Consider the following 27183-nt stretch of genomic DNA (forward strand, 5'->3'; position numbering starts at 1 on the left):
GTTTAAGAATAGGAACTTCTGAAAAAACTAAATCAGAATTCTCATAATATTCTAAATGACCCTGGAAATAGAAAAAGATTAACAACAGACTACACAAAACATAATATGTCAAAGGAATATGGCGATACGCGATACCCTCTGCAGCTGATGCAGGCAATTGCGTACATACATTGCACTCCTCTACATTCATAGTGTCAATGTACTCATAAAGCAATTTATAATCTACATTTGATCAAAGTTCTCCTCTAGAAGCATCTAATGCAAGTCTTTCTCATCTAGTGAGTGCTTTCTATCATCAGTAGAAAGTATTGTTTTTAAGGACACCTGTAGATCTAATTTTCTCTATCGTAGCATGTGTGGGTAACTCAAACTCCACAAGCAAAGCACGTAATACTAAAATTATTACAACTAATACTCCAGCATATATATATCGAAGTCTACCACTATTGTTGCTCAGTTCCATTGCTTCTCTGAACTCACACCAATTGTACAAAATGCATCAGCAGCAAAATCTTCTCAGTTGATTTCCAACTGTGGCAAAACCAGCAGAGGTGCAGTTACATCATCAAGGGGATATGGACTCTGCGAGTATGGTCAGCGTGAGCCCAGTTGTGGAGACTACCGCACTTCATAGCTGTGTTGACTAAGATGACTTGGTAGGGTCCTCACCACCGAACACACATGCTTCTTCACCATAACCCTTTCGCCGGGACTGAGGTCATGGCACTACTCCTGTTAAGGCGGGGCTGTGGCCTCTCCAACCTGGTGAGACACAGAACGCACCACATCAGCCAGTCCTTTGCCGTACTCAAGAATCATGTCATGTGTAATGTTCACAAGCGCATTTACAGGCACAGCTGGCAGTCTCATGGCTCTTCCCATGATTATCTCATGGGAAGATAATCCTGTCCTTCGATCAGGAATATTACGGAGACTCATCAGCACAAGGGGCAACGCATCAGGCCATTTCAAAGAAGTTGAAGTACACACTTTAGCCAGTCTGAATTTCAGCATCCCATTTACTTGCTCCACCATACCTGAAGCCTCAGGAGGATAACTGCAATGCAGCCTCCGCTCCACCTGCAATGCTGCACACAACAGCTTCAGGTTTTTGGGTTCTTGTTAGGATTAAGTTGTTGCCTCACTGTTCTGGTATATCAGTTTTCCACCAAAATATCAACTACAGAATAGAACGTGCCCAAAATATTGTGGCAAAAATATCAAGGACCAAAATATAGTGAAGTTATGTTTATTTAGGTAAGTATGTGGAGTTAAGAATAGTAAATATATATTTAAATGCAATGGCCGACGGGACAGGAGCTCAATAGGTGAGCTCCGCTAGCTCCGGGATCTACTTTCGTTATTATCCCTGTCTTTAGCCTCGTCAGACGCCACAACGTACTAACTAACAAAAAGGAGATCTACTTCAGAGTAACAGGATCATTTTCGCATCTTCCGCTTACCGCTTCATGAAAGACTACACGATCATCGCCGACGGACGCGACTACTGAACATCGGCATCATCGGACCCGGTCGTAGCAGCAGACACAGCAGATCCACTCCGGTGATAGCTGTGGTGGTGTGTGATTCTGTGACGGGCCCCGGATTGCTCAGGCGGCTAGGTTATCACACCGTCGCCTACGGAGATCAAAACTGCCGGAGCTGCCCGCGGAGCACCTAACGCACAGCTTGAATGGCGGAACATGAACAACTTAAGCCCCTACACTGATTTGGTCACGGTCCCCTGAGCCTCCAGAGTTCCACGGACCTTTTGCCTAAGCGGCAACCGGAGCACACAGGAGGTCGGAGCACCTCCAGGGAACGAGTGGAGAGCCCCGACTCTTCCGGAGAAGGCGGAGAAGCATCGGAAGACTCAGCGGATTCCGGGTTTCATATTGCAGATAGCAGGCATCGGAGCGCCATATCCTTAAGGTACAAAGCGAGCCTGCCCTCAACCACCCCCTCCCCTTTCCTCTTTGGTGCTTTCTGTACGTTGGAACATCCCTTCCCTCATTTCCCGCTTGAAGCGCGGAGCGGTTGTCTTTGTGCCTCTTCGTGGTGAAAACCCCAGGAGAGGGAAAGTCATATGTTTTCTTTTCCAGTCCACACAAAATGGCTACAAAAGGTACGCATACAAAAAGGACTGCCTCCACCACAACTCCTCAACAGCAATTGAAAGAGGACCCTCATGCCAGTTAACAAATTTCGCAAAATAGCCACAACTAGTTAACACTGAAAAAGGTCTACTGCCTTGGAGACACTTCCACAGAAATAGAAAGAGGACTATTTTGCCTACTCTACAGCTAACACATATTGGACGCTCCAGATTTCACAGCACGTAAACTCCTCTTGGGTTATTCCTTAAGCGGAAACAGAATAAGGCCTTAAGCTGAAACAGAATAAGACCTTCCTGGCGAGCCCCTCCCCATTCTGCTAATCTTATTAGCAATCGTGGCCTAACTTTTCACCCTCACTTTACTGTCTCTCTCTCCCCTTATAGGGCAGAAACGCTCTCCACTGGGTCACTCTCTGCCCCTCTAGGACAACTTATTACTCTGCCATCCCCCCCCGTCCGCCTTTCCCTTGTGGCTCCGACACGATGGAACGCTCCGGTAACTTCACCTACGCCATCACTTACCCCCCTAACCTATCAAAAAAAGCAGCGAAAAGCTTCAAACACAACTTATTAAAAGCTCATCCTGAAACCCCTATAACTGACCCCTACTTCTCAATGAACAAAGGGCTCATTAAGAACGATATCATCCTTTACACTAAGAGAAGAGCTCAATGGAGAAAGGCCTTTCTCGCTCTCTTCAGGGTATCGCGCATGAAGAAAACCGCGCACTGATTCACAATATCCATCCTTCCCTCCCTATTCTTTAACGTGGTAGCCACTATCAATATCTATCATAACGGTATCATCCTCATCCAAGCATCCGACCATAACCTCAACTTGATTGATCACATTTTCCCTCGCATCAAGGAGAGAGTCACTCTTACGCTCCCCTCCCCTCCTTCCAATCGCTCCGATCTTGTCAGCCCCCATCCGGATCCCGAGGTTAGCCAGAATGCCCTCCTGTCCCCATCAGCTCCTACTTTAGGTCCAGATCCCAACGACTCACCATCTAACGACGCACTCCTTCTTTTAACCCCCTGTCAACTCATCCCCACTTACCCTCTCATCACCCCTCAGCTCCCTACAACACCTCCCCCACCCTTCCACCCCACAGCCAATTCCGGTTATCACCCTGTCATCCCCTCCAACTCCATCATAGACCCTGACAGTAACATAGCTCAAACCCCTCTCCTTGCTCGTTTTCTCCCACCCTTCCACCTTCCCTATACTCCCAGCCCCTTCCCTACGCTTGTCAGCCACACCTTTACCCCGACTGTTCCGGGCCCTTCGGTCTCTCTCTCCCCCCCTCACATCGCAACATCTCCCCCATCTCCACCCCTCACCATCAACTCCAACTCCTCCACTCAGTCCATCAGCCCCTCCTACACCCTCATAGACTCCGGCACGGCCACATCTCAAAATCCTCACCCTAAGCTATCCTGCCCTCCCTCTCCCCTCGCTGATACTTCCAGTACTCTCCTTTGGCACGTCAGCCCCACCTTTACTCCTACTGATCAGTGCGTAACTATCCCTCACGCCCCCCATCCTAAGACTTCCTCACTCCCCCTTCCCGCTGACATCCCATTCAGATAGAGCTAACGACCTCGTCCCCAACCTCAAACCCCCCTTACAGGACATCGCTGAGGCCACTACCCAGCTTTCCGACACGGCACTCCCCTCCAATAAGGAAACTTTCACACCTGTCCTGAATCTTGACAAACTACTTTCAGCCCTCCAACAAATCAAATCAGACATCCGTACACTGCACAACCTTATTGTACAACAACCTAGACCCTTTTGTTATTTACAGGATCTCAGTTCTTCCACACCCCACAAGACCGTAAGACGCAACCACCACCGTCGTGCATGCTCCCAGGCTAGGGGGCCTCCAAGCTGGAGCACTGTCCCGTACCCGAATGACATCTCACGCCCATTCAGGATGTTAAACCATCTATCTGACTCAGAATTAAAAGCGCTCCTTCACTCTTATGAGCCACCGCACCCTACAAGTAACGCTGGACCTCCAGCTATTGCACACACAGACTCCCGAATACCTGCTATTCCTACCAACCCATACAGACCCACCAGACACAACCCCAGAGGTATTGTTGAAAATAACCTTACTAGAATACCCCTCACTAGTGAACCATCCTCAGCATCCATCAAGCAGAATCTAAGCTGTATCCTGCTGAACTGCAGATCCGCGTCCAGACACGCAGCTGATATAGCTGACCTACTTATTGCTAACGAACCAGACATTTTGATACTGACGAAAACCTGGTTAAAGGAAACATCTACCCCCATCATGGACATCCTGCTACCCCCTAACTATGACATCACCAGACTAGACAGAGCTGACAGACAAGGAGGTGGGTTAGCCTGCATTCACCAGATCAGCCTTACAGTTTCCATCTCTAATGCCCCTTCGGTACCCTCCTGCGAATAACTTTGCTTAAACATAGCCAATAACAACAAACAAATTTGCTCTCTACACACCTTCTACCACCCGCCCGGAGACAACATTACATTCATAGAACACCTCATGGACATTCTAACGTCAAATGACAGCCAACAAAATAAGCAAATCTTCTTGGGTGACTTTAACCTACACTGGGATGACGTGAACGACCCAGGGGTAAACAGCCTCAAAGCTTTCCTCGCTGACCTCAATCTTATCCAAATATGTAACAGCCCGACACACGACAAAGGTGCCACTCTAGACCTAATAATTTCCAAAGCTGGCGCCACTCAACTTGTCTCGATTCTCCCTTCTAATTTCTTTCCAAATCTTGGAAACAATTAAACGACGCCCAACACAACCTTTGAGAACTAAGACCTGGAAGAGAAACCTGAAAAACGCTGGCTCTAACCTTATTTCATTAGTTAATTCTAACCATCTCCTCCGCCATGAAGACCTCAAGGATGTTCATGAGCTGACCAGTCACTACTTCCATTCCATGAACAACCTACTTGACAATATTGCCCCGCTTCAACTGAAAAGTACTTCTACAAAAGAGTCAAAACCCTGGTACGATGGGAGACTAAATGATGACAGACGCTCTCTCAGATTTTTGGAACGTCGCTGGAGAGCTGACCCCTCTACTCATCACCTCAAGCTTCTTAGATTCTCCAGAAACGCTTACTTTAGGAAGATCAGAAACGCGAAAACCTTCTTCTTCAGATCACAACTAGACCGGGCCAGGAACCGCCCCAAAAAGCTTTTCGATCTTATCAAAGCTCAGACCAATAACCCTCCCAATCTCCCTAACATGATCCCACCCTCTCTTCCCAACTGTGACGAATTTGCCACCTTCTTCGCGACTAAGACGGAATCCATTAAATCAGACCTAAGAAAAGACCTCTTAGACATTACAGACTGGAAAAAGAACCCAGCTCTGCCCATGGCAGAGGCTCAAGAAAATGACCTCCCAAAATTTAAACTAAAAAACAATGCAATTTGGTCCCATTTTAACACTTACAGTGAAGATCACATATTAAAGACGCTAACTTCTCTGAAACCCTCCAACCATTTCATAGACCCGTTACCGGCTAATTACCTAAAAGACTTCATTCCCCTAGTTCTTCCCCTCTGGACTAAGATCATCAACTCGTCCCTTCTTCAAGGATCCATCCCGGACAGCCTGAAAACAGGTCAGGTATCACCGATCCTTAAGAAACCTACGGCTGACCCTTCGGACCCAAACAACTATCGCCCAATCTCCAACATCCCTATGCTGGCTAAACTCCTGGAAAAATGCGTTAACTCACAGCTGAACAACCACATTGTTCAATTCAACCTACTTAACCAGTTTCAATCAGGCTTCCGAGGAGATCATAGCACTGAATCTGCTATGACACATATTCTAGACGACGCGCTAAAAATCCTAGACCAAAACGAAGCCTGTTTACTAATTCTACCCGATCTATCCTCAGCTTTTGACACCGTCAAACATGACAACCTGCTCATTCTCCTGAAAAACAGAATGGGAATTTCTGGTTCTGTTCTTAACTGGTTCACCTCTTTCCTGCAAAATAGATCCCTAAGCTTCAAGGTCAACCAAACTCTGTCCAACCCCATGCCAGTCACGTTAGGAGTTCCTCAAGGCTCTTCTCTCTCTCCCACCCTTTTCAACCTCTTTATGGAACCACTCACCGATCTTCTCAGCCACGCCAAAATTCACTTTCACATGTACGCTGACGATACCCAAATATACATCAAGATTCATTCTCTGGAAGACATCAAATCACTCAACTCCACGCTACTAAAAACCCAAATCTGGCTGGCCGAAAACCACTTGAAACTAAACTCCCTCAAAACTGAATTCCTCTTAATCGCTCCCCCAACAAATCTCCAATTATACTGGAATGGATGAAACACCTAACAGCTCTTAATGGTCATCCGCTAGTCGTGGACTCAGCGAAATCTCTGGGGGTCACGCTTGACAGTAACCTAAAGATGCAGAAACAGATCAGCGCCGCCACAAAAGGAGCTAACTTCCATCTGAAGACTCTTCTAAAACTTAAACCCTTTCTACCGGCCCAAGATTACAAACTAGCGGTCCAAGCACTAGTAATCCCTTGTGTGGAATATGGGGCGGTTACCCTTTGCGGCCTTCCGAGGGCATCGACAGCCCCACTAAAAGCCACGATCAACTCTGCTGCGAGACTCATCACTGGCTCAAAGAGAAACTCCCACATTTCTCCAGACTTGAGAACACTCAACTGGCTTCCATTTGAAGCTAGAATTCATCTGAAAATCGCTTGTATGACTCACAAGGCCCTCCACCACAATGCCCCCCATTACCTAGCTCAGAAATTGGTGCTATCTTCGGGCAACAGAGCCTCCAGGAGTGCCAAGACTCTCCTTCTGAAACCACAGAGATTTGCCCAAAAAAAAAACTATAACCGATCCTTTTCTGGTATGGCTCCTAGGATCTGGAATGCCTTATCCAGTGAAACAAGAATGAACCCTTCTTCTGCCGCATTCAAAAAAGAAGTGAAAGCGATCCTCATGGCTAAATTCACATGAACTCTGTAACGTTTTTTTTTTTTTTATATTGTGTTTGACGTATGATGTTTTCATATCTTCAGTTTGTCCCTCGGTTTAGCTTAATCTTTATGACTTTCAGAACTGCACCTTTGACCTGTAAAGCGCTCTGTTACTCGCAAGAGTCTTGTTCGCGCTATATAAAACTTTCAAAATGAATAAATAAATACCTTCTTAATATTTTAGTCCTCGACATTTTTGCCACGATATTCTGTCATACGACCCTGGTATATCCTCATGTAATAGAGGGCGGGACGAGCAAGGGCTGAGGAGGGGATGTATGACGTTACAACGCACACTATTACAACGCATGCACTTACAACGCATTTTTTACAACGCATAATCCATTACAACGCATGACATTACAACGCATGACACTACAACGCATTTTTTAAAAATACCTTTACAACGCACTACCATTACAACGCATACTACCTTTACAACGCATACCATTACAACGCATAATATTAAATTACATTTAAGGTAAGTATTAGATAGTATAGGGGTAAAAATTACTATTCTAACTCCAGGGGGTGCAACAGTAGGGTAAGTGTTGGATAGTGTAGGGGTAAAAATTACTATTCTAACTCCAGGGGGTGCAACAGTAGGGTAAGTGTTGGATAGTGTAGGGGTAAAAATTACTATTCTAACTCCAGGGGGTGCAACAGTAGGGAAAGTGTTGGATAGTATAGGGGTAAAAATTACTATTCTAACTCCAGGGGGTGCATCAGTAGGGTAAGTGTTGGATAGTATAGGGGTAAAAATTACTATTCTAACTCCAGGGGGTGCATCAGTAGGGTAAGTGTTGGATAGTATAGGGGTAAAAATTACTATTCTAACTCCAGGGGGTGCATCAGTAGGGTAAGTGTTGGATAGTATAGGGGTAAAAATTACTATTCTAACTCCAGGGGGTGCATCAGTAGGGTAAGTGTTGGATAGTATAGGGGTAAAAATTACTATTCTAACTCCAGGGGGTGCATCAGTAGGGTAAGTGTTGGATAGTATAGGGGTAAAAAATACTATTCTAACTCCAGGGGGTGCATCAGTAGGGTAAGTGTTGGATAGTATAGGGGTAAAAATTACTATTCTAACTCCAGGGGGTGCATCAGTAGGGTAAGTGTTGGATAGTATAGGGGTAAAAATTACTATTCTAACTCCAGGGGGTGCATCAGTAGGGTAAGTGTTGGATAGTATAGGGGTAAAAATTACTATTCTAACTCCAGGGGGTGCATCAGTAGGGTAAGTGTTGGATAGTATAGGGGTAAAAATTACTATTCTAACTCCAGGGGGTGCATCAGTAGGGTAAGTGTTGGATAGTATAGGGGTAAAAATTACTATTCTAACTCCAGGGGGTGCATCAGTAGGGTAAGTGTTGGATAGTATAGGGGTAAAAATTACTATTCTAACTCCAGGGGGTGCATCAGTAGGGTAAGTGTTGGATAGTATAGTGTAATATTATGCGTTGTAATGGTATGCGTTGTAATGGTAGTATGCGTTGTAATGGAATGCGTTGTAAAGGTAGTTTTTAAAAATGCGTTGTAGTGTCATGCGTTGTAATATCATGCGTTGTAATGGATTATGCGTTGTAAAAAATGCGTTGTAATGGTAGTGCGTTGTAAAAGTTGCGTTGTAAAGGTTGTTCCCCCTGAGGAGGTAATGTGCTGATTACGTACAAGTATTCTTGAATGTCTCAGATTACCCTGGTCTCAGTCCAAAGCGTCCATTGCCCCCTCCCTCCCCGCTGTCACAGTCTCTATCCCTTGTGCCTCGGTATGACAGCGGGTGCTGTGCGTCGCCGCCTCCCTTATGCTCTGTAATTGGGAGGGGACTCAGAGCAGCGGCGCAGCTAGACCTTTGGCCACCCGTGGCTGTTCCTGTGTTTGCCACCCTGGCCGCATATAAGAGCGGAGGGGGGAGGCCGCCGCCCCCAAAACTCATGCTACGCCACTGCCTAAGAGGGGGGGGGGACAGGTGAGGGTGGGAGCGATTTGTTTGTTTTTAGCTAGGTAACGTGGTGCCTGGGAGAGGCGACACACTATATGTAGTAAGTACTGGGAGGACGAAGGGTATTTGAAGTATGAAAGCTTAGTGGTAAGTAATAGCCACATTAATTCGCTATATGTCTTTATGCAAATAAGTTATGGTGTATATTTGCAAGACAAAGATGCAACGTGTACCCTTTCCCGCTCCTCAAGGTTTGCATATACAAGGGCCATCTTTGTGAGGGTAAAAAAGCACTTTTGCTGTATTTTGACTCAGGCACTGTCTTAATTATAGTTAGCCAGCAAGCTCATCATTCTATACATTGTCAAGGGTTATAATCAATGCGGTTTCTTTGGTTAAAATGTTTGTAAATAGCTATGAGTAATTAATATCATAGCAGATATAGTGAGCATTTGTTTATTGAACATACTTGTCCTTAGAGCACTGCTTTCGAGGGGGTGGGGGTTTAAAGCAATATTCTTTAACTGAAGCCTTGGGTGCCTTATATATTCTTCTTTTGAAAAAAAGTATTGGAAGCACTAACAACATAATAATATATTGCAATGATTTTTAAAATTTATTTTTAGAATTTTATTAGTGTGTTTTAAGGAAATTACATGTAAACATCTATAATCCCCACTGAAAGTTGCACGGTACTGTGGGTACAGTGAAATCGCATGCAATGTCATCATTACCATGCTGTAAATCTGCCCTAGTACCATGCAATTATAAATTAAACCCTTTGAAATGGGAAATTACCGTGTGGAGTGGATTTTTCCCGTCATAAAAGCACATGAAATTCCAAATTCCTAGAGGGTTTAACTAATAAATTACCCACCTGCAATTTATCAAGGCTGACACCATAAACTTGTCACATAAAACACAGATAACCACACAAAAATCGAATACAAATTAATAGAACCACGAGTTAGCATGATGCATTCCCATATGTAAGCTACATCACTTGATACACAGAGATGTTAATCAAGTAAATCTAATTCAAAGACACATACATTGCGCTTGCCAGTCAGCTAACACTGATCTGAGATGGGCACTGGGGCAAGATTGAATGTATGTGTAACATACCAAGAAGGGAAGTCATCTTCAATCCTGTGTAGCTCATCACAGATAAAGCCAGATTGCAATGAATGCCCAGTAAACGTTAGCTTTGATTCACATTATGATTCCACACGCCCGCAGACTGGAAGGTTTAGTGGAAAGCTAAGATCTTAAATTCAAGCCAAATCCAGTTAAATGTGGACATAACAAATTGGAGAAGTTAGTAATTCCTTTAGTATTCTCCCTAAAAAGGAGCTGGTTCTGTGACCCAATCCCTCCCACTGCTTACTTAATCCAGTTTCTGAAGGATATGTCAGCATTTCTCTGCAGGATCTACCAGCACCCTTGCTGGGCGTGGCGAGACTCAAGGAGTAGCTTTGACCACCCACATAAACAGAAACGTCATGCACAGTAGTGCGTTGTTTGTGAGGCGCACAAATCAATTGCTGGGCCCACTCTTTCTTCTTGTGACCAGTTGCTAACTTTACTAGGTCTTTCTGGAAGAGGTGAGATGATCCCCACGGGGCATTTCCATGTTTTAGTTGAGTAGTTTCACTTCTCCCAGATAGGGAGTTCATCTTAGTCTGTCTAGTGGTGAAGGGTAAGGTACTTATCATTCCCTTACTATGTCTTGATTGAAAAAATATATCAAAATGTGCTTACAAATGTGGGCTCCTCGTGCAGAAATGTTCTGAGCAAGAGCAGGACACAAAAAGCTGTCCCAGGCACACAATAAGTAATTATGTGTGATAACTACACTTTAAATTCCAGGGGGTGATGGCTGTAGATTGATCCGAAGCCTTGACTCACAGAACTCTGGCGAACAACTTGCCTTACTTCCCCGTGCCATTGCTGCTACACTAACATCTACGCTTCATGCCTTCCTACAGTTATCTCACAAGATTTTTGCGTTAGGGTATGAAGTTTTGTTAGCATTCCATATTAGACACCGGGCCAGTCAAAATGTGGCAGGTCAGTGCCAGGACACAGGGGTTATTTGAAAGGCAGAAGAATTACCATTAGTACCACAGGGCTCAGAAATTCAAACACATGTCAAAAGTGCCAAATCCAGGTGTCCAAAAAGGGCAAACGTCTTGAGGAAGCATGCAGAGCAGGTTTCACAGGCCACGTCCCCCGTACACGTGTAGGGTTAGATAGGGGGATTGTGGTCCCGGTGATTGTAGCTTCATGAGAGTGAACTGCCATAGACCTTGCTGGTAGTTTTTTCTCTTTACCTACCCTGCAGGCGACAGATTGCCCAGTTACCCCCAGTGTCTTGGTAAGACCTAATTACCCAATGGTGGTGAGTGGCTGCAAGGGCTCCACAAATGGTGCAATGGAGCAAAGTAAAAGTCTTTATGTTGGCCAAGCAGGTTAGAGCGAGTTCCTACAGAGTAAACTTACATGAGCGTGACACATTGAAATGGAGGGCCATGGCCAGCACCCCTTGGTCACACCTGAAACAAAGAAGATGTGCTCTGTGCCCATCCCCATGTCCAATGTCTGACTCCCTTAGAAGCATGGCAGCCTCACCGGCATCTTAGGTAGACGTCTCCTGCCAGTCCTACTGGAGAAGAAGCTGTACCCCTGAGAGATATTGTTCATGTTGCCAGGTAGTGTCTACTGTTTTTATGTTATGCTGTGCTTGGTTTGGATGTGACTCCTTGTAAGCATGAGCACAGAAGACTGATGCAACCGTTCTAAGCCGTATCAGCCCCCTACACTCCACCTGACTTAAAGTGTATGGTCCCTTCCAGCTCAACCTTTTCTGCCCAGGTCCAGTACTGCAGCTAACGTCACTGCCCATGAGTAACTGACTAAACCAAAAAAAGGAGAAACTGCAGTCTGATTCTACGTGCACTCTAATCAGATCCGCAACTAAACAAGATGACATTCCCTACTAACCTGTTCTGAGGCAGTGCATGTGGACAGAATTGGTAATTTTACGAGAATCTAGACCCCTGTGTGTGTGTGGCTCAGACGACACTGCATACCTGTGACAGGGATTGTCCAGTACCTCTGAGTCTCCCAGTATCTAGGAAATGTTCCCAACATCATTCCATACCACCCTTCAGAAGCACTACAAGCAGGTCATGGACTCGTGGAAAGTGCCAGTGAGGTGAAAGTGACACAGTGGTGAAATGAGGTAAAAAAGAGGTGTTTATACTTCACACATCAGATAATGCGATCTAATCCTGGTGTGGGAATGACACTGTGTCAGTAAATTCAGAGTTCCATTTAAGACTCAGTCAATAAGAGTTGCACAGATCAAGAGCACCATAGTGGTGGTGACCCAAAACATTATCAGTGTCATTTGGAAGGCCTTTGCATTGAAGAAATTGACTTTGCTTGATGTACTAGATTGATAAAGACTTCTTGACTTGGATGATGGGGAGAGAAGCTGCATGGTATTAACTTGAACTGAGCAACTGGATCAACTATTCATGTTTTCTTATGTTCATACAGTGGACAGTTACGTGCTTGTCTAAGAAGGGCCCTCCATCCACTAAGCTGTGGTAGCACCCACCCCTGACACTAGGTGTGGCATCAAAGGTTTAATAAATGGTCTTCATGCACTGATGCAGTTAGTTTCAAACTCATGCTGATATCAGATTCTGGTGTGAGGTCTGAGACCCCCACACCGGCGAAGGCAACACTGAGAACAGGTGTGGCCCGATCCTTCTTCCTGACTATATGGAGAGATGATCAGTATCCCAGTTGTGATTTTTTACTTTTTGTGCCACATGTTTGATAAGTTGGCTCATTTTTTACCTCTATACTGATGGTCTTGGGTTCACCTCGAACCTACTAACCAGAGGCTGGAGGTTTACACACCAAGGTAGCCCCGGGTAAGGGAAACACCACTATGGTCCCAGTTGAACCTTCAAAGTCATACTGCATGTGACTTTCTGTAGATATTGTATGCCTTTTTGGAGGTATCTGAATGGCTTTCTGGAGACACCCATGTGGCTTTTGGAGATATCTGTGTGGCTTTCGGGATATATCTGTGTGGCTTTCTGGAGATATCCAAGTGGCTTTCTGGAGATTTCCGGGTATCTTTCTGAAGCTATCCATGTGGATCTGTTTGGCTTTCTGGAGATATCCGTGTTGCTTTCTGGAGATATCTGAGTGGCTTTCTGGAGATATCTGTGTGGCTTTCTGGAGATATCTGTGTGGCTTTCTGGAGCTATCCATGTGGCTTTCTGAAGATATCTGTGTGGCTTCCTGGAGATAGCCGTGTTGCTTTCTGAAGATATCTGTGTGGTTTTCTGGAGATATCTGTGTGGCTTTCTGAAGATATCTGTGTGGCTTTCTGGATATATCTGTGTAGCTTTCTGGAGATATCCAAGTGGCTTTCTGGAGATTTTGGTGTGTCTTTCTGAAGCTATTCATGTGGATCTGTTTGGCTTTCTAGAGATATCCGTGTTGCTTTCTGGTGATATCTGTGTGGCTTTCTAGAGATATCTGTGTGGCTTTCTGAAGATATCTGTGTGGCTTTCTGGAGCTATCCATGTGGCTTACTGGAGATATCTGTGTGGCTTTCTGGAGATATCTGTGTTGCTTTCTGGAGCTATCTGTGTGACTTTCTGGAGATATCTGGGTGGCTTTCTGAAAATATCTGTGTGGCTTTTTGGAGCTATTCATGTGGCTTTCTGCAGATATCTGTGTGGCTTTCTAGAGATATTGTATGCCTTTTTGGATGTATCCGCATGGCTTTCTGGAGATACCCATGTGGCTTTCTGGAGATTTCCGTGTGTCTTTCTGAAGCTATCCATGTGGATCTGTTTGGGTTTCTGGAGATAGCTGTGTGGCTTTCTGGAGATATCCGTGTTGCTTTCTAGAGATATCTGTGTGGCTTTCTGGAGATATCCGGGTGGTTTTCTGGAGATATCCCTGGTGGTGTTCTATGCTGTAGTGACTGCAGAGGGATCTGATATTTACATTTAGGAGGTCGGGGAGGTGAAGGGGTTAATAGTCCCTGAGGGGACGAGACACGGGCCATCAGCAATCCTAACACTCCCTAACCTAGTTGTCCTTAAAGTCAGGGGGCGCTGACTTGGGTGGGGGCGTTATGTTTATTGTTTTAAAGATACCAGATGCCACATTCCTTGTCCCAGCAATTTTCAAGCATCAATAAAAATGTCACCTTAACTCTAGTGATTAATGTTCTTCCTGGAGACAGCCCTGAGCTTTGTCTGGTAGTGGAAGTTTGACTCATCATAGTGCAGAAGGTTAATATGCCTGCTGCAAAGAACGTGTCCCATTCACATCACAAAGTGCATATAATATAAATAGGTCAATGGGTTATCACTTTTGTCAGAGAGATCCTTATGTTACTTGCAGTTTAAAAGTTAAAATCCTAATATAGTGCAGTGAGCTATTAACTGTCAACTGCAAGGAATATTTTACAGCTACATGTTTTTTGCCCAGTCTTTCCTTATCCTAATATTGCAAAAAGGGTTCATTTGGGTAGAAATCAATTTTTATTATTAAAGAAAACCCCTTACAATGGTGTTACATTTTAAATTCTGAATTTGGGCTTTTTCTGACCAAGGACTCTTAAACTATAGCGCCTACCAGTAAGGATGCCATGTGACTCCTACACCTTGTAGACCTCTGTCATATGTAACATATCCTATACACTGATTTATACACGTATGATTGTTTCCGTGCAACATATGTGTGATGTAAAGTGTTCTGACACCTTAAACTGGCGTAAGTGGCGCTATAAAAGAAAATGAATCGAAGAGACAGTGGTTATGGAGACTTTGGGGGCATTGTCAAATGGTGATAGTGAGGGAATCCGTGGCGAGGTGGTCATTGGGGGAGAGGCGGAGGCGCCAGCAAGCATTTTCGCACAGGGCGCCACCAGTTCTAAAGCCGGCCCTGCTTAAAGTTCAATAAATGCAGCAATTCAGTTCCAAACCGGATCTTCGGTGTATGTCTGGACAGCGTCAGCAAAAAAATGATAGGAAACTCTATAACATCGGTTGAGCAATGTTGCCCTTTGTGTGACCTGACATAACCTCCTAATTTCATTTTCAAGTCCACTGTGACATTCAAGAAAACAACAATGGTGACGCAGACGTTTGTCCCGAGGACTGTGGGCGCAAATACGATACTGTACAGTGGTGGAACAGGAAAAACGAGCTGAGAAAAGGTGACAGTGGAGGGAAGGGGAAGATGGAAAGCAAAACTCCGCTTCCCTGCTCAGAGATCAGTTTCGTTTCTTCACGCGGGCATCCTCCAAACATAGTGACGTCACACCCGGAGCAAGCCTCTCCTAAATAGCGGGGTAGTGCAGGGCAGTGATACACATGCTGTGGTCACGATTAGGACAGAACATGTAATATCTGCGCGACAGGCAAACGATTACACACGTTTTTGTATTACAACAGGGATTTCAGAGTAGATGGGTGTGGTCTTGTGGTTAGGCAGCTGACTGTTTACCAAGGAGAGTTGAGGTCAAATCTCAGCATCCCTACCGAGGTGTTTGACCCTGGGCAACTCGCACTATCTCCCTCTGCCTATGTTTTCTAATCTGCTACAGCCGAAAATATCCAAAATCAGGTTAAAGTACAATGGAAGTATACCAAAAACTGGACCTTTAGATAATGCTTACTTGCCTATAAATGGAAATTTCAGCCGCTGGAATCACACGAGGCATTGGCGTCAACAGCAGCTAAGCCTCGTCCGCCGGTCCATGCCAAGATTGTTCTTTATCAAGGGGGTGGGGGGGTCCATGCAATGCTCCAAAACTGTTCTTCCCTGTACTTCCTCTGCCCTCTCATCCCTCTTCCCTTCCCACCCCTCAGGGAAGCCGCTGCTTCTCCTACTACCCTGCTGAGGGCAGGTAGGTGATGGAAGCCTGACACATCTCTCAGTATGGGATACTGTGTAGTATTCCACAGTAATTCCTTGTCTGCCAGTTATTCCCCATTGCAAAGGTCTGTCTTATATTGGGCGGAATTCCTTGTAGAGATACTGGCTCATAATGATGAATCTGGTCTGGAATGCCGCCTAGCTCGTACCTAGGGTCCATGTGGGAAGAGCTTCCATGGACTGCCTGGTGACCACAGTGGTGTGGTTATCATGTTATGGGACGCGGCGCCTGGCAGTCTGGTTAGGGTGCGTAGGTCTCTCATGTTCTCCCTTTTCTGGCTGGAGGGCAGTCATTCTGGTTTCTTCAGGTTGTGTTTGGCATCAGTTTCTCTGCTTTTGAGATCCCCGGGTCACCTTTGTGTTACTGGGACCAGAGACCAGATACAAACACACATTTTAAAAGAAAATGGTGTATGACACACATACATGCACACATGTGGGCCTACAGGCACCAACTACACCATGCACATAGATCTATGTAAATATGGGCACCCATGCACACAAACCATCAGACATTCAGGCCTGCTAGCGTACACAGTCACCCACATACAAGATCCAAGCAGGCATCCGTGTAAATAGGCAACAAAGAGGCATACATACTGATAACATGAACATACACACACAATTATACAGACATACATGGTACACACATAGGTGGATGAGTTGAAGCACAAGAAGGTGTGTGGTTTTATTGTTTTAATTTTTATTATAATGACAGTCGTTTTAAATGGACATTCTATCATCTCCATGTAAGTTGTGATTACTCTGTTACTGTATTGTTATTTATTTTATATTTTTGAGTGTCTCTGATGGCATAATGCCGAATAAAGAGAATTTTGACTTGACTTGGAAAGGCATAATGAAAAGAAGGGGAAAAGGAAGCGAAGGAAACTGATAAGGAATAAAAAGAATGAGCGAGGGGGAGAAGAAAGAAGCAAAGAGGAAGACATTAATAAAGAAGGGCAAAAGGGTAGCAAGAAGGCGAGATGTGAGGAACGAATAATATACAGGAAAGCAATATAGAAAGGAGGTATTAAAAGAGAGAGGAAAGAAAGAATACTATAAAGTTGAAAAGAAAGAAAGAAAAAGAAAGGAACAAAGAAAGGAAGGAAGGAAGGCAGAAAAAAGAGACAAAGAAAGAAAGAAAAAGAAACAAAGAGAAAAATTAAGATAGAAAGAAAGAAAAAAGATAGAAAGAAAGGTAAAAAGACATAAGGCATATCTAAAAGTCAGAGGAAAATAGAGAAGGAAAATTAAATGAAGAATAAAAGGAAATAAAGACCATAGAAGAAAGGATAGCGTAATTGTAAGAAGGCAAGGAAGACAGAAGGGCAGGTAAACGTTCAGCAATTTGGCTAAATTATTTTTAATTTGTGCTCTAAAGCATAAATGTGCACTACTTTCACCACGGGCGAGGGTGGAACAACTCTCACGGGCCTGCATAGAAATGGTCAAGATTTCTCACTTTGCTCGCATTTTAGGGTCATGTAGTCCAAAGTGGGGGGCATTATATTTTTCTGTCTACTTCCTTGCCTCGGTGTATGTCTGGATAGCGCCAACAAAAATAAATACGCAGTCTCTATAACCGTGGTTCAGCAATTGTGTTCTTTGTGTGACGTGACGTATCCTAATTTCAATCTCAGTTCCTCTGTGGCATTCCAGAAAAGACACACTTGCAACGCAGACGCTTGTATGTTCAGGTGACTGAATGGTGCAAATATGATACTGCGCAGGGGTGGAACGGGGAACAAAACGAGGTAAGAAAAGGTAGCGGAGAAGGGAGGGAGGGGAAGATGGAAAGCAAAACTCCGCTTTCCTGCTCAGAGATGAGTTTCGTTTTCTCGCGCGCGCATCGTCCAAAACATAGTGACGTCACGCGGGAGCCGGCCTCGCCTATATAACGGAGGAGCGCAGGGCACCAGCGATGTACACCGGGGATGTGGACGCACTGAGAGAGACGCGGTCAAACGGAGGCAGAGAAAAGGCGAGAAAAGTATCAATTCATACGAAGATCCCACGGAGCACCTGGAATAGTAAGTCAGCGTTCATTTATTCACGAACTGTACTTGTGAAATTTAAAAACAAATGCTTTCTAAGCAAACACCCTCCCTAAGTTGGATTCGGGGAGAGACCCTTTGGAACAACATGTACCCCGCCGCATCACTAATATGTCGTGGTTGCCGATAGGACAGATCATGTATTTGCCCGACAGGCAAACGATTAAACACTTTTTTTGTATAACAACGGGGATTTCAGGGCAGGTGGGTGTGATCTTGCGGTGTGGCAGCTGACTGTTTAACAAGGAGAGTTGGGGTCAAATCCCAGCGTCCCTACCAAGGTGCTTGACCCTGGGCAACTCGCACTAACTCATTCTGCTTATGTTTTCTAACCTGCTAAAACCGAGAATGCCCCAAATCAGGTTAATCAAAGTACAATGGAAGTACAGAAAAACTGATCATGGAGTTCTTATATAGCAATGTGCACTCAACCATCATACTTTTTGTTACTTTCCATTCTTTGTCTGATACATGCGTTGCATGCAGAAAGCAATATTTGTTAACTTCACGAGACACTTTTTGATTGTTTATGCCAAGACTCAAGTGCGAGCCTAAATCAAACATGGCCTCCAAATGTAATTTTCTTTATCACATAGGAGGACTGTGTAGGGGTTAATATATTTTGGGTGTGTTATCATCAAGGTGGTAATGTACGTGGTGTTGGTGGTATGGCCTGGGGGGTGGTTCCAACCAGGTTCCTGCACATTCAAATGTGTACGTCTCGTACACCCACCTCCAATCATCACCCTGGGATGGCCTAATACCACACTGCCACTACCAGAATACCACCACCAATTCCACTACCAGCACAATACAACTATCACCATGATTACCACACCACCACCAGTCCCAGACTCCCAGTAAAACCCAACAGTACCTCAACCAATACTACCACCACTGATACCACTTGCACTAACACCACCAATAACATTACACTGCCACCAATACCACAACCAGTAACACCACAGCACCACTAACTTCAGCACCACCAACCCAAATACCAATATCACCACTCCCAATACCATGCAAGCAGCACACTAGCAAGCACTGGTAAAGCCAGCAGGTCTGTCTCCAGTGTCCTCCTGCCTAAACATATTTTCCATATGCCAGTGTTTGCAGGGTTGTCACAGTAAACCCAGACCGATTGTCTTTGCCAGTGATTGCTTGTTAGGAAAGTTTGCACGGCTGCCATTTATTCTGTACCTGCCTTGGTGCTGCACCCCAGTTCTGTGACGCTGAAGCCTCGTGAAACCATTTCACGATACAAAAGCCAAACCGATTTTCATTGCCAGTGCTTGTTATTTTTAACAAAATTGAAAAACTAGAAAAAACACCCATAAAAAGAGGCAGTGGAAACAAACATTCCATTGCCAAACAATCAAAGTTCCATTCTCAATTTTTTAAAAATGCACCTCCCGCATCCCTAATCACCGGGGTTTCACCCCAGATTCCTGGCACAGACAGAGTTGAAGGGTTGATGATAATTCTGAAGCATGATGGGAGGGTAGCGTTTATTTGTATGTGGGTGTTGCATAGCGCTGCATGACACCCAGGGAAGCCTCATAGCGCTCATGAAGGGGGTAGAAGGAGGACGATGAAAACAGTGTCGCCCAAGATGAACACGTCAGTCAACAATTTGAATGAGAGATGATCCTTCCATGGTTACAGAAGGGGAGCACCACCCCCAGCACAGCGAGGCATGACTCGCATCTGAAGGGGAGCACCACCCCCAGCACAGCGAGGCATGACTCGCATCTGAAGGGGAGCACCACCCCCAGCACAGCGAGGCATGACTCGCATCTCAGCAGCAGGCAAGAGACACACAGCATCAGGAGACTTCCAGGGTTACAGAAGGGGAGCACCACCCCCAGCACAGTGAGGCATGACTCGCATCCGAAGGGGAGCACCACCCCCAGCACAGCGAGGCATGACTCGCATCTGAAGGGGAGCACCACCCCCAGCACAGCGAGGCATGACTCGCATCCGAAGGGGAGCACCACCCCCAGCACAGCGAGGCATGACTCGCATCTGAAGGGGAGCACCACCCCCAGCACAGCGAGGCATGACTCGCATCCCTGCAGCAGGCAAGAGACACACAGCATCAGGAGACTTCCAGGGTTACAGAAGGGGAGCACCACCCCCAGCACAGCGAGGCATGACTCGCATCTCTGCAGCAGGCAAGAGACACACAGCATCAGGAGACTTCCAGGGTTACAGAAGGGGAGCACCACCCCCAGCACAGCGAGGCATGACTCGCATCTCTGCAGCAGGCAAGAGACACACAGCATCAGGAGACTTCCAGGGTTACAGAAGGGGAGCACCACCCCCAGCACAGCGAGGCATGACTCGTATCTCTGCAGCAGGCAAGAGACACACAGCATCAGGAGACTTCCAGGGTTACAGAAGGGGAGCACCACCCCCAGCACAGCGAGGCATGACTCGCATCTCTGCAGCAGGCAAGAGACACACAGCATCAGTAGACTTCCAGGACTATATGCAGGACCTGGGCTGAAGCACTCTCAGTGGTCCCTTTCAACCTCATCAGGGCTAAAAAACAAAAGTTGAGGTTTGGCAAATGGCAGCTTTCTTATTAAATATCAACGTATCCCGCCAGCATTTCTTGTAAGCTGGCAATGCCCACCTAGGTGGTTCATTTCTATGACCGCTCCAAAATCTGGATCCAAAAGGCCAGAGCTTGGACAGAGGGTGTGGGCTTCACACCAGGATCATCTCCACAAGTCCTTGACATCCTTGTTGGTGAATCCTTTTCTTTGGCTCCTCACAGCACAAGCTCAGATGTTTTGCGCCTCGGTGCCCTCAAGAAAACTTCTTCAGTTCTTGCCTTCTTTCTTACCTCGGGTGTGGACAACATTTTTCTATGGCTTAGTCTACGTTTTGGATGTAGGGAATGTAACATTCTTCAATGCATCCTGAATGGGACAGCTCACCCTCTTATGAGTATAAACAAGAGAATATAGCTCTGTTGTTAATACACTTCAGTGTCTCCTTGCAGCCCAGAGAATAACATTTTTTATCACTTTCCAATGAGTCAGTTAGCCACTAGCACTGTATGGGGAGCTGTAGTATGGTCTAAAAATAAAAAGAGAAGGAAATAAATTAAAAGGGTCCTACAAAAGGAGAAAAAGGCCAACTTTCCCAGGCACCGAAGAACGCTCCTTTTCAGGGTTTGTGCACCTGTAGTCATACAAACGCTGTCACTCACAAGACACAAGAGCCAATGACTAAAGTGAGCTGAACCATTGCCTCATCCTATATGCAAGCATTGTGCAAATGACACTCGTACAGACCAATGGCAGAAGAGGGCTGACCCAAAGCTGCTCTGTCTGTACCAACTCTCAGGTTTACCATAATAAAATGACAAATATGAACAAAATTACAGCTGTCAAAACAATATGAAATCTCTCCTAAAATGCCCAAGGATTATCATAGTGGAGATCTTCTATTGCCACAGTTTGTCTAAATCAGTCACCAACACCAAAATCATTGCCTACTCGAATGATCTGTAAAATTCTGTGTAACAAAATATCAGCCTACAGGCTTTAGCACAATTTAGTATCAATCCACCCATAAAAACATTTTGTCTTTAACACATGCTTTTCATATAGCCTTAGAGGCGGACCTAGCGGGGTCTACCGGCCATTAAAGGCCCGCTCCAGCTTTAAAGGCCCAAGCCGAAGGAGAGGGCAGAATGTTCTATGGGTAAACACAAAGGCCTTTCAGAGCAGCAGCTCTGAATGGCAAACATTAGAATGTTGTTCTGCGGGCTTCTACTGGCCCGTAGAAGCCCAGAGCACTCCATAGTGCTCAACATTTTAATGTTCTAATTAAGTAAGTCAGGCCTCCTGGCTTTGCCATACCTTTCCATAATAAACAAATCAAACCTACTGGAATCTAACATACCCTTTTCCACTACTTTCTATTGCCTTTACCACTGTCTTGACACCCTAACAAACCAAGGCCCAGTGAAGTGTGCATACACTGGCAACCATCATACATACGGTTATACAATTCTAAGAATGTTCAAAATGACAGATGGCAAAACAAAATACAACATCAAAACACCCTAACAGGTACTCACACAGTCAAAATCTTCTAGCCTCATGGTTTTTATAGGGGGCTGACCAACACCAGCACCCTTGCATACAATGGTAATCTGTGAGATTTAATGAAATAAAATGCCTGTCTACAGCATTTAATATTGTGTGATAATAATCCACCGCTAAAGGCCTATTGGCTTTAACAAATGCTTTTCACAATAAATAAGCCAGGTCCACCTTTGTCATAATCTTCATAATCAGATGACATCAGATCTATGTCATCAGACATAACTTGCCAGAACAAGCCAGTCAGGCCTATAGCCTGTGCAGCATAATCTTTCCACCAAGGCAACATCAGCAATAGAGTTATAAAGTTACAATGTTTAGAAAATTGCAAATGGCAAAGCAAACCCCCATCTCTTAAGAGGGCCCAACAAGGGTTATAAAAGACTAAGGGGCCTATTAGGATGTCGCCACCCTAGCGTTGCTGGGACCAGCCACCAGTGGTGCGACGGTCCCGCACCTGTAATTAGGATGCCACCGCCACGTGGCGGTGGCATCCTCTAATCCCAGGATTGTGGCGGGCGGTGCTCACAGTACACCCCGCCACAATGCTGGGAATGCACGTTGTGCATTGTCATGCACAAGGTGACAGGCACCGCGTCGTGCCTGCCACTTTGTCTGTGACAACGTAGGGGGGGTACCATAGGTACCCACCATGTGCACCCCCCACCCCCACATTACCCTGGGGGCCCGCAACAGGCCCCCGAAAGCAAAATCTGCATGCCTTTCCGTGGCGAAAGGCTGCTTCCCGCTCCCATGCTAATATGGATGGCGGTGTCTAGCATACACCGCCACCATATCCAGGCTATTTTCCGCGATCCGCCCTACATCATAATAGACCCCCAAATATTTTATCTCTATGGTTTGTTAGAGGGGGTAATCTATTCCAAAAACCTTACTTACTATGGTAATCTTTGAGATTCCATGAACCAAAATTCTGCTCTGAAAGCTTCAATATAGCTTTACAGTCCACCTTAGCAGGTTATACCAGACATTAAAGACCCGCTCCAGCGTTAAAGGCCCGAGCCGAAGTGGAGGACCTTCAACATGGGAGCGGGCCGTTAATGGTCAATACAGCCCAGCTCCGGCAGGTTATAAAGCTATGAGAACATTCCGCCACATCAGAGCAGAACATTCTAATTAACACAAAGGCCTCTTAGAGCCAGAGGGGCTTGAAATCCTCCTTGGGCTCCGAAGACTTTGTTTACCGCTGTTGCTGTGAATGTTCTACAGCTAACAGCTCTGCTCCTGGTCTCCCTGGCTCCACTGAATAAAAAAGCAGTTCAGCCGAGACGGGGAGAACTAGGGGCTGACTTCAGCCCCCTTTCACAGCTCTTGCTGTGAATGTTCAACAGCTGTGCCCCTGCACATGGCTGTTAGCTGTAGAACATTCACAGCAAGTGAAACAAAAGCTTCGGAGCAGAGTGGATTTCAACTGCCTCAGGCTCCTCCAGGCATTTGTTGTCACTAATTAGAACATTCTGCACTAATGGGTCAGAATGTTCTAATAGCTTTATAGCCCAGTGTAGCTGGTTGATACCGGACATTAAAGGCCTGCTCACTTGTTGAAGGCCCTCACCTTTGGCTCTTGTCTTTAACGCTGGAGCAGGCTTTTAATGGCCAGTATAGCCCTCTACGGTGGGCTATAAAGCTATAATAATAATAACAATCTACCCATAACTACATATTGATTTAAAACACGTGCAACACTTCTACTGAAGCACTCAATATAAAGTATTGTAGTATTGCTACCAATCGTGGGCCACCTGTCCAAAGTCTTCTCTGGTGTGAGACGGAGAAGACTCTGGACAGGGGGTGTATCATAGCCCCCCTTGACAGACACAACCTGGACCACGATTGGTAGCAGTATACCACAGACCTCTGTGGTATGCAAATTTTGCATAGTCTGACTAATTCCGTGGCCAAGTAACTTATTTGAAAGCTACGGCTGATACTTATGTGGCATTAGATCTGTCCCCATTTCATGAACAAGGAGTACTTTTCACATGGGGATGGCCATATTAAAGGATACAACCGTTTTCCATATTACTTCATTCTTGGTTTACATAAGCCGATCAGCCTTGAAAAAGTCAATTATTCGAAACAAGTACAAGCTGCCTTTTATCTTTTGTATATAGTGATATCTCTACATTGTAAGAATCGGAAGGCTGTTAACAAAGTTTCACTATTAAATAGATTTAGGATTATCGCATCCAGACTGCATATTCTTGGACTCTAATTGTACAGTCTGGACTACTTTAATTTGAGTACTTTGGTAAAAGTGTTGCAGAATTGTAGCCTAGAATTTTGCTTCTAGGCTTATTATTGCACCCCTGGTTGGTTTAACATGTGAGCACCTTTGATTACTGTATATAGCTTACATTTAGTATACCCCTTCACAGTAACAGCCACCATTGCTTTGCTTTTTTATTTAACTCATGCTTTTCACATTAAATATATCAGGCCTGCTGCCATTATCATGACTTTTCATAATAAACAGATCTGGCCTGAAGCATTTTCACTGGCTTTTCACCATAGTCAATTCAGCCCATCTATACTAAGCATGAGCTTTCCAAGAAAGCAAAAAATGCAATATAAGTACTCTTTTCAGCGAAAGCACACAGCCTTTACCCAATCAAATACTGTACACCAGCACATGGACAGGCCCTAAGACCCTCTCTCATTAGTGCTGCTGAAAGCTCTTTTTCGGTTGATCGCATAAGGTCTGGCGATGGCAGCACTAAAACAAAGATTCCAAAACACAGACCTTCTAAATATCTCTCTCTGAAAGTATCCGCCTGCACCTCATTGCACCATCAAGCGCTTGCCCTCAAATATGATAGGACCGGAGGTAGAATACTAAGGTAACCAAGTCTTTAAGTAAGTGGGAAGTCACTTTCACTTGATGTAGGTATTAAATGGTTAAAATATTTGTAGGGAAATATATTTTAAATATTGAGATTTTGGCAGACTACATTTTGGAGTTTACAGTTCATAAGCTGAATGCAAACCATTGAACATTTCATTGTTCTTCAAAGAGAATTGGCTGAATCTCAGTAGAGGGATATTGCCAGACAATACATACAGAAGCAGATGCGATTGAACCATTTTACCTACAGTAGGGTGTAGGAAAAAGATTGAATAGAATCGATAGGGAGATATTACGTTTTTGTGAGTTAACCGGTATGACTGGAGGCGGACATAAAGGAATAATTTAAGCCCTGATGTATGTTTGTGAGGTCGTTTGACTGAGTCCTTGTAGGAAGAGCAGGTATGAACCTGTAGATAGATGAGACCCCTGTATAGCCAACGTTGAGATGGTTGTGCACAGATGTTCGCAAAAGTTATCCTTCAGGTATGAGAAGTAGGAAAATGCTTTTTTTACATAAGAGGTCCCATACAGCTGATGTAGTTATGGTTGTGCATGGATCTGCGGATCCTGCAGGTTTAGATCCTGTAAAGGTGATGTGACTATAGCCGAGCAGACACTATTCATCAGTCATTCAATATTTATTTTATAACCATTTGTCTCTTTCTCCTCCAGGCAATGTTGCTACACGTGAAAATCCTCACGGGGACCGTCTATACTTTGGATGTTGATCCCTCCATCTCCATCTCAGCCTTAAAAGCTCAGGTGGCCAGCAAAACTGGAGTACCCGCCTACCAGCAGAAACTGGGATTCCAGAATGGAGGGTACGTGGAGCTTCAGGATAAGGCTCAGCTGTCAGAGTATAAGCTGTCACCAGGGGACACTGTGCTGCTGGTGGTGAAAGACGATGTTCCTTTTGAGGTGTCTCTGATGACAGACAAGGGCCGCAAGTCGCCATACACCATTAGGTCATCAGAGGGCGTCAGCGAGTTCAAGGCTCAAGTTCAGGAACGGGAGGGCGTCCAGGTTTCACAGTTTTGGCTTTGCTATGACTCAAAGTCGCTGGAAGATGGAAGGAAACTTGGAGAGTACAACATTGTCCCTGGAGGGACTCTCTACATGAACCTTCGTCTGCGTGGGGGTTAATGGAAGTCGGCTTTCCACATGGAGGAGCTGAATGAAGAATGAAACCATCGACTACCCCTGTGATCTTAAATGCACCATCTCTTGACTGCACACTACATGCTCTATCCATTGTGACTCTTATAGAGAAACTCTTATAAACTTTTTTAAAGAGGCATTATCACTTGTGTATGTCCACAGAGACAGCTTTGCTGTTATCTGCTCTACCTCATTGCTGCCATCTTTAAAGAGACTTAGCACCTTTGCTTTCGGTGGACATGTTTACCTCCTTGCTCTAAACATGCCTGATTGTTCTTCAGAAGAAAGGAGCTGTGACTGAGAGTTTGAAGCTTTGTGAAAGAGTCTACACAGTGCTGCTCTGTACAGATTCCTGTTGTTGAACTCTGTCAAACTATTATAAGGTACTAAAAGAGTGAAATAAATATATTCTAATGTAAGCTCTAGTTCTGTTGTCAGCTATTTTTGGCCACCATTTCTTCAAGGTGCAGTTGTAGTTTATATTCTTGCCACACACAGAAAGCATAGGGGGCTCTCCAGGACCCTCATGGGGGCTCTGTCTTTGTGGGGGGCACTATTATTTATTTACGTATTCCATATGTGTTTACCTGACTTACACTGACTACTACAGTTTTTCATGGCCTGTGTGACTCAAGGGCAGTGAGCGAATCCTTGTAACAAGTATTGCCCCAAGTATCTGTGCACTTGCAGTAGTATCTGGTTCTTGTGCTGAGTAGCACAAGAACCAGATACTACTGCAAGCTCACAGAAATGACAAGTATCTTTTCTTTTTATCCTTAACTTGGCAAAGTTGAACAGTCAAGGTTTGACGTCAGTGGGTGGTGTTGGCAAAAATGTCTGCTTCAGGCAGGACAGGTAACAAAATAATATAAATATATGATGTCAAA

General features: G+C 45.0%; 1 protein-coding gene across 2 annotated transcripts in view; it reads left to right on the forward strand.

Annotated features, from left to right (window-relative positions):
* The window catches only part of LOC146784013 (ubiquitin-like protein ISG15), a 69566-nt gene extending 42851 nt beyond the window's left edge, over window positions 1-26715 (forward strand). The window contains exons 1-2 of one of the 2 annotated variants that reach the window (XM_085633215.1): window positions 18010-18121; window positions 25811-26715. In XM_085633215.1, coding sequence (XP_085489341.1) covers window positions 25814-26281 — 468 coding nt within the window. In that variant the 5' untranslated portion in view covers window positions 18010-18121; window positions 25811-25813 and the 3' untranslated portion in view covers window positions 26282-26715. Of the gene's footprint in view, window positions 1-18009; window positions 18122-25810 lie in introns of those variants that run through there. The other variant, XM_085633213.1, reaches the window with a different exon arrangement.
* The last annotated feature ends 468 nt before the right edge of the window (window positions 26716-27183 follow it).

The sequence above is a fragment of the Triturus cristatus genome, chromosome 11, assembly GCF_964204655.1.
Source record: "Triturus cristatus chromosome 11, aTriCri1.1, whole genome shotgun sequence".
Classification (NCBI taxonomy): Eukaryota; Metazoa; Chordata; class Amphibia; order Caudata; family Salamandridae; genus Triturus; species Triturus cristatus.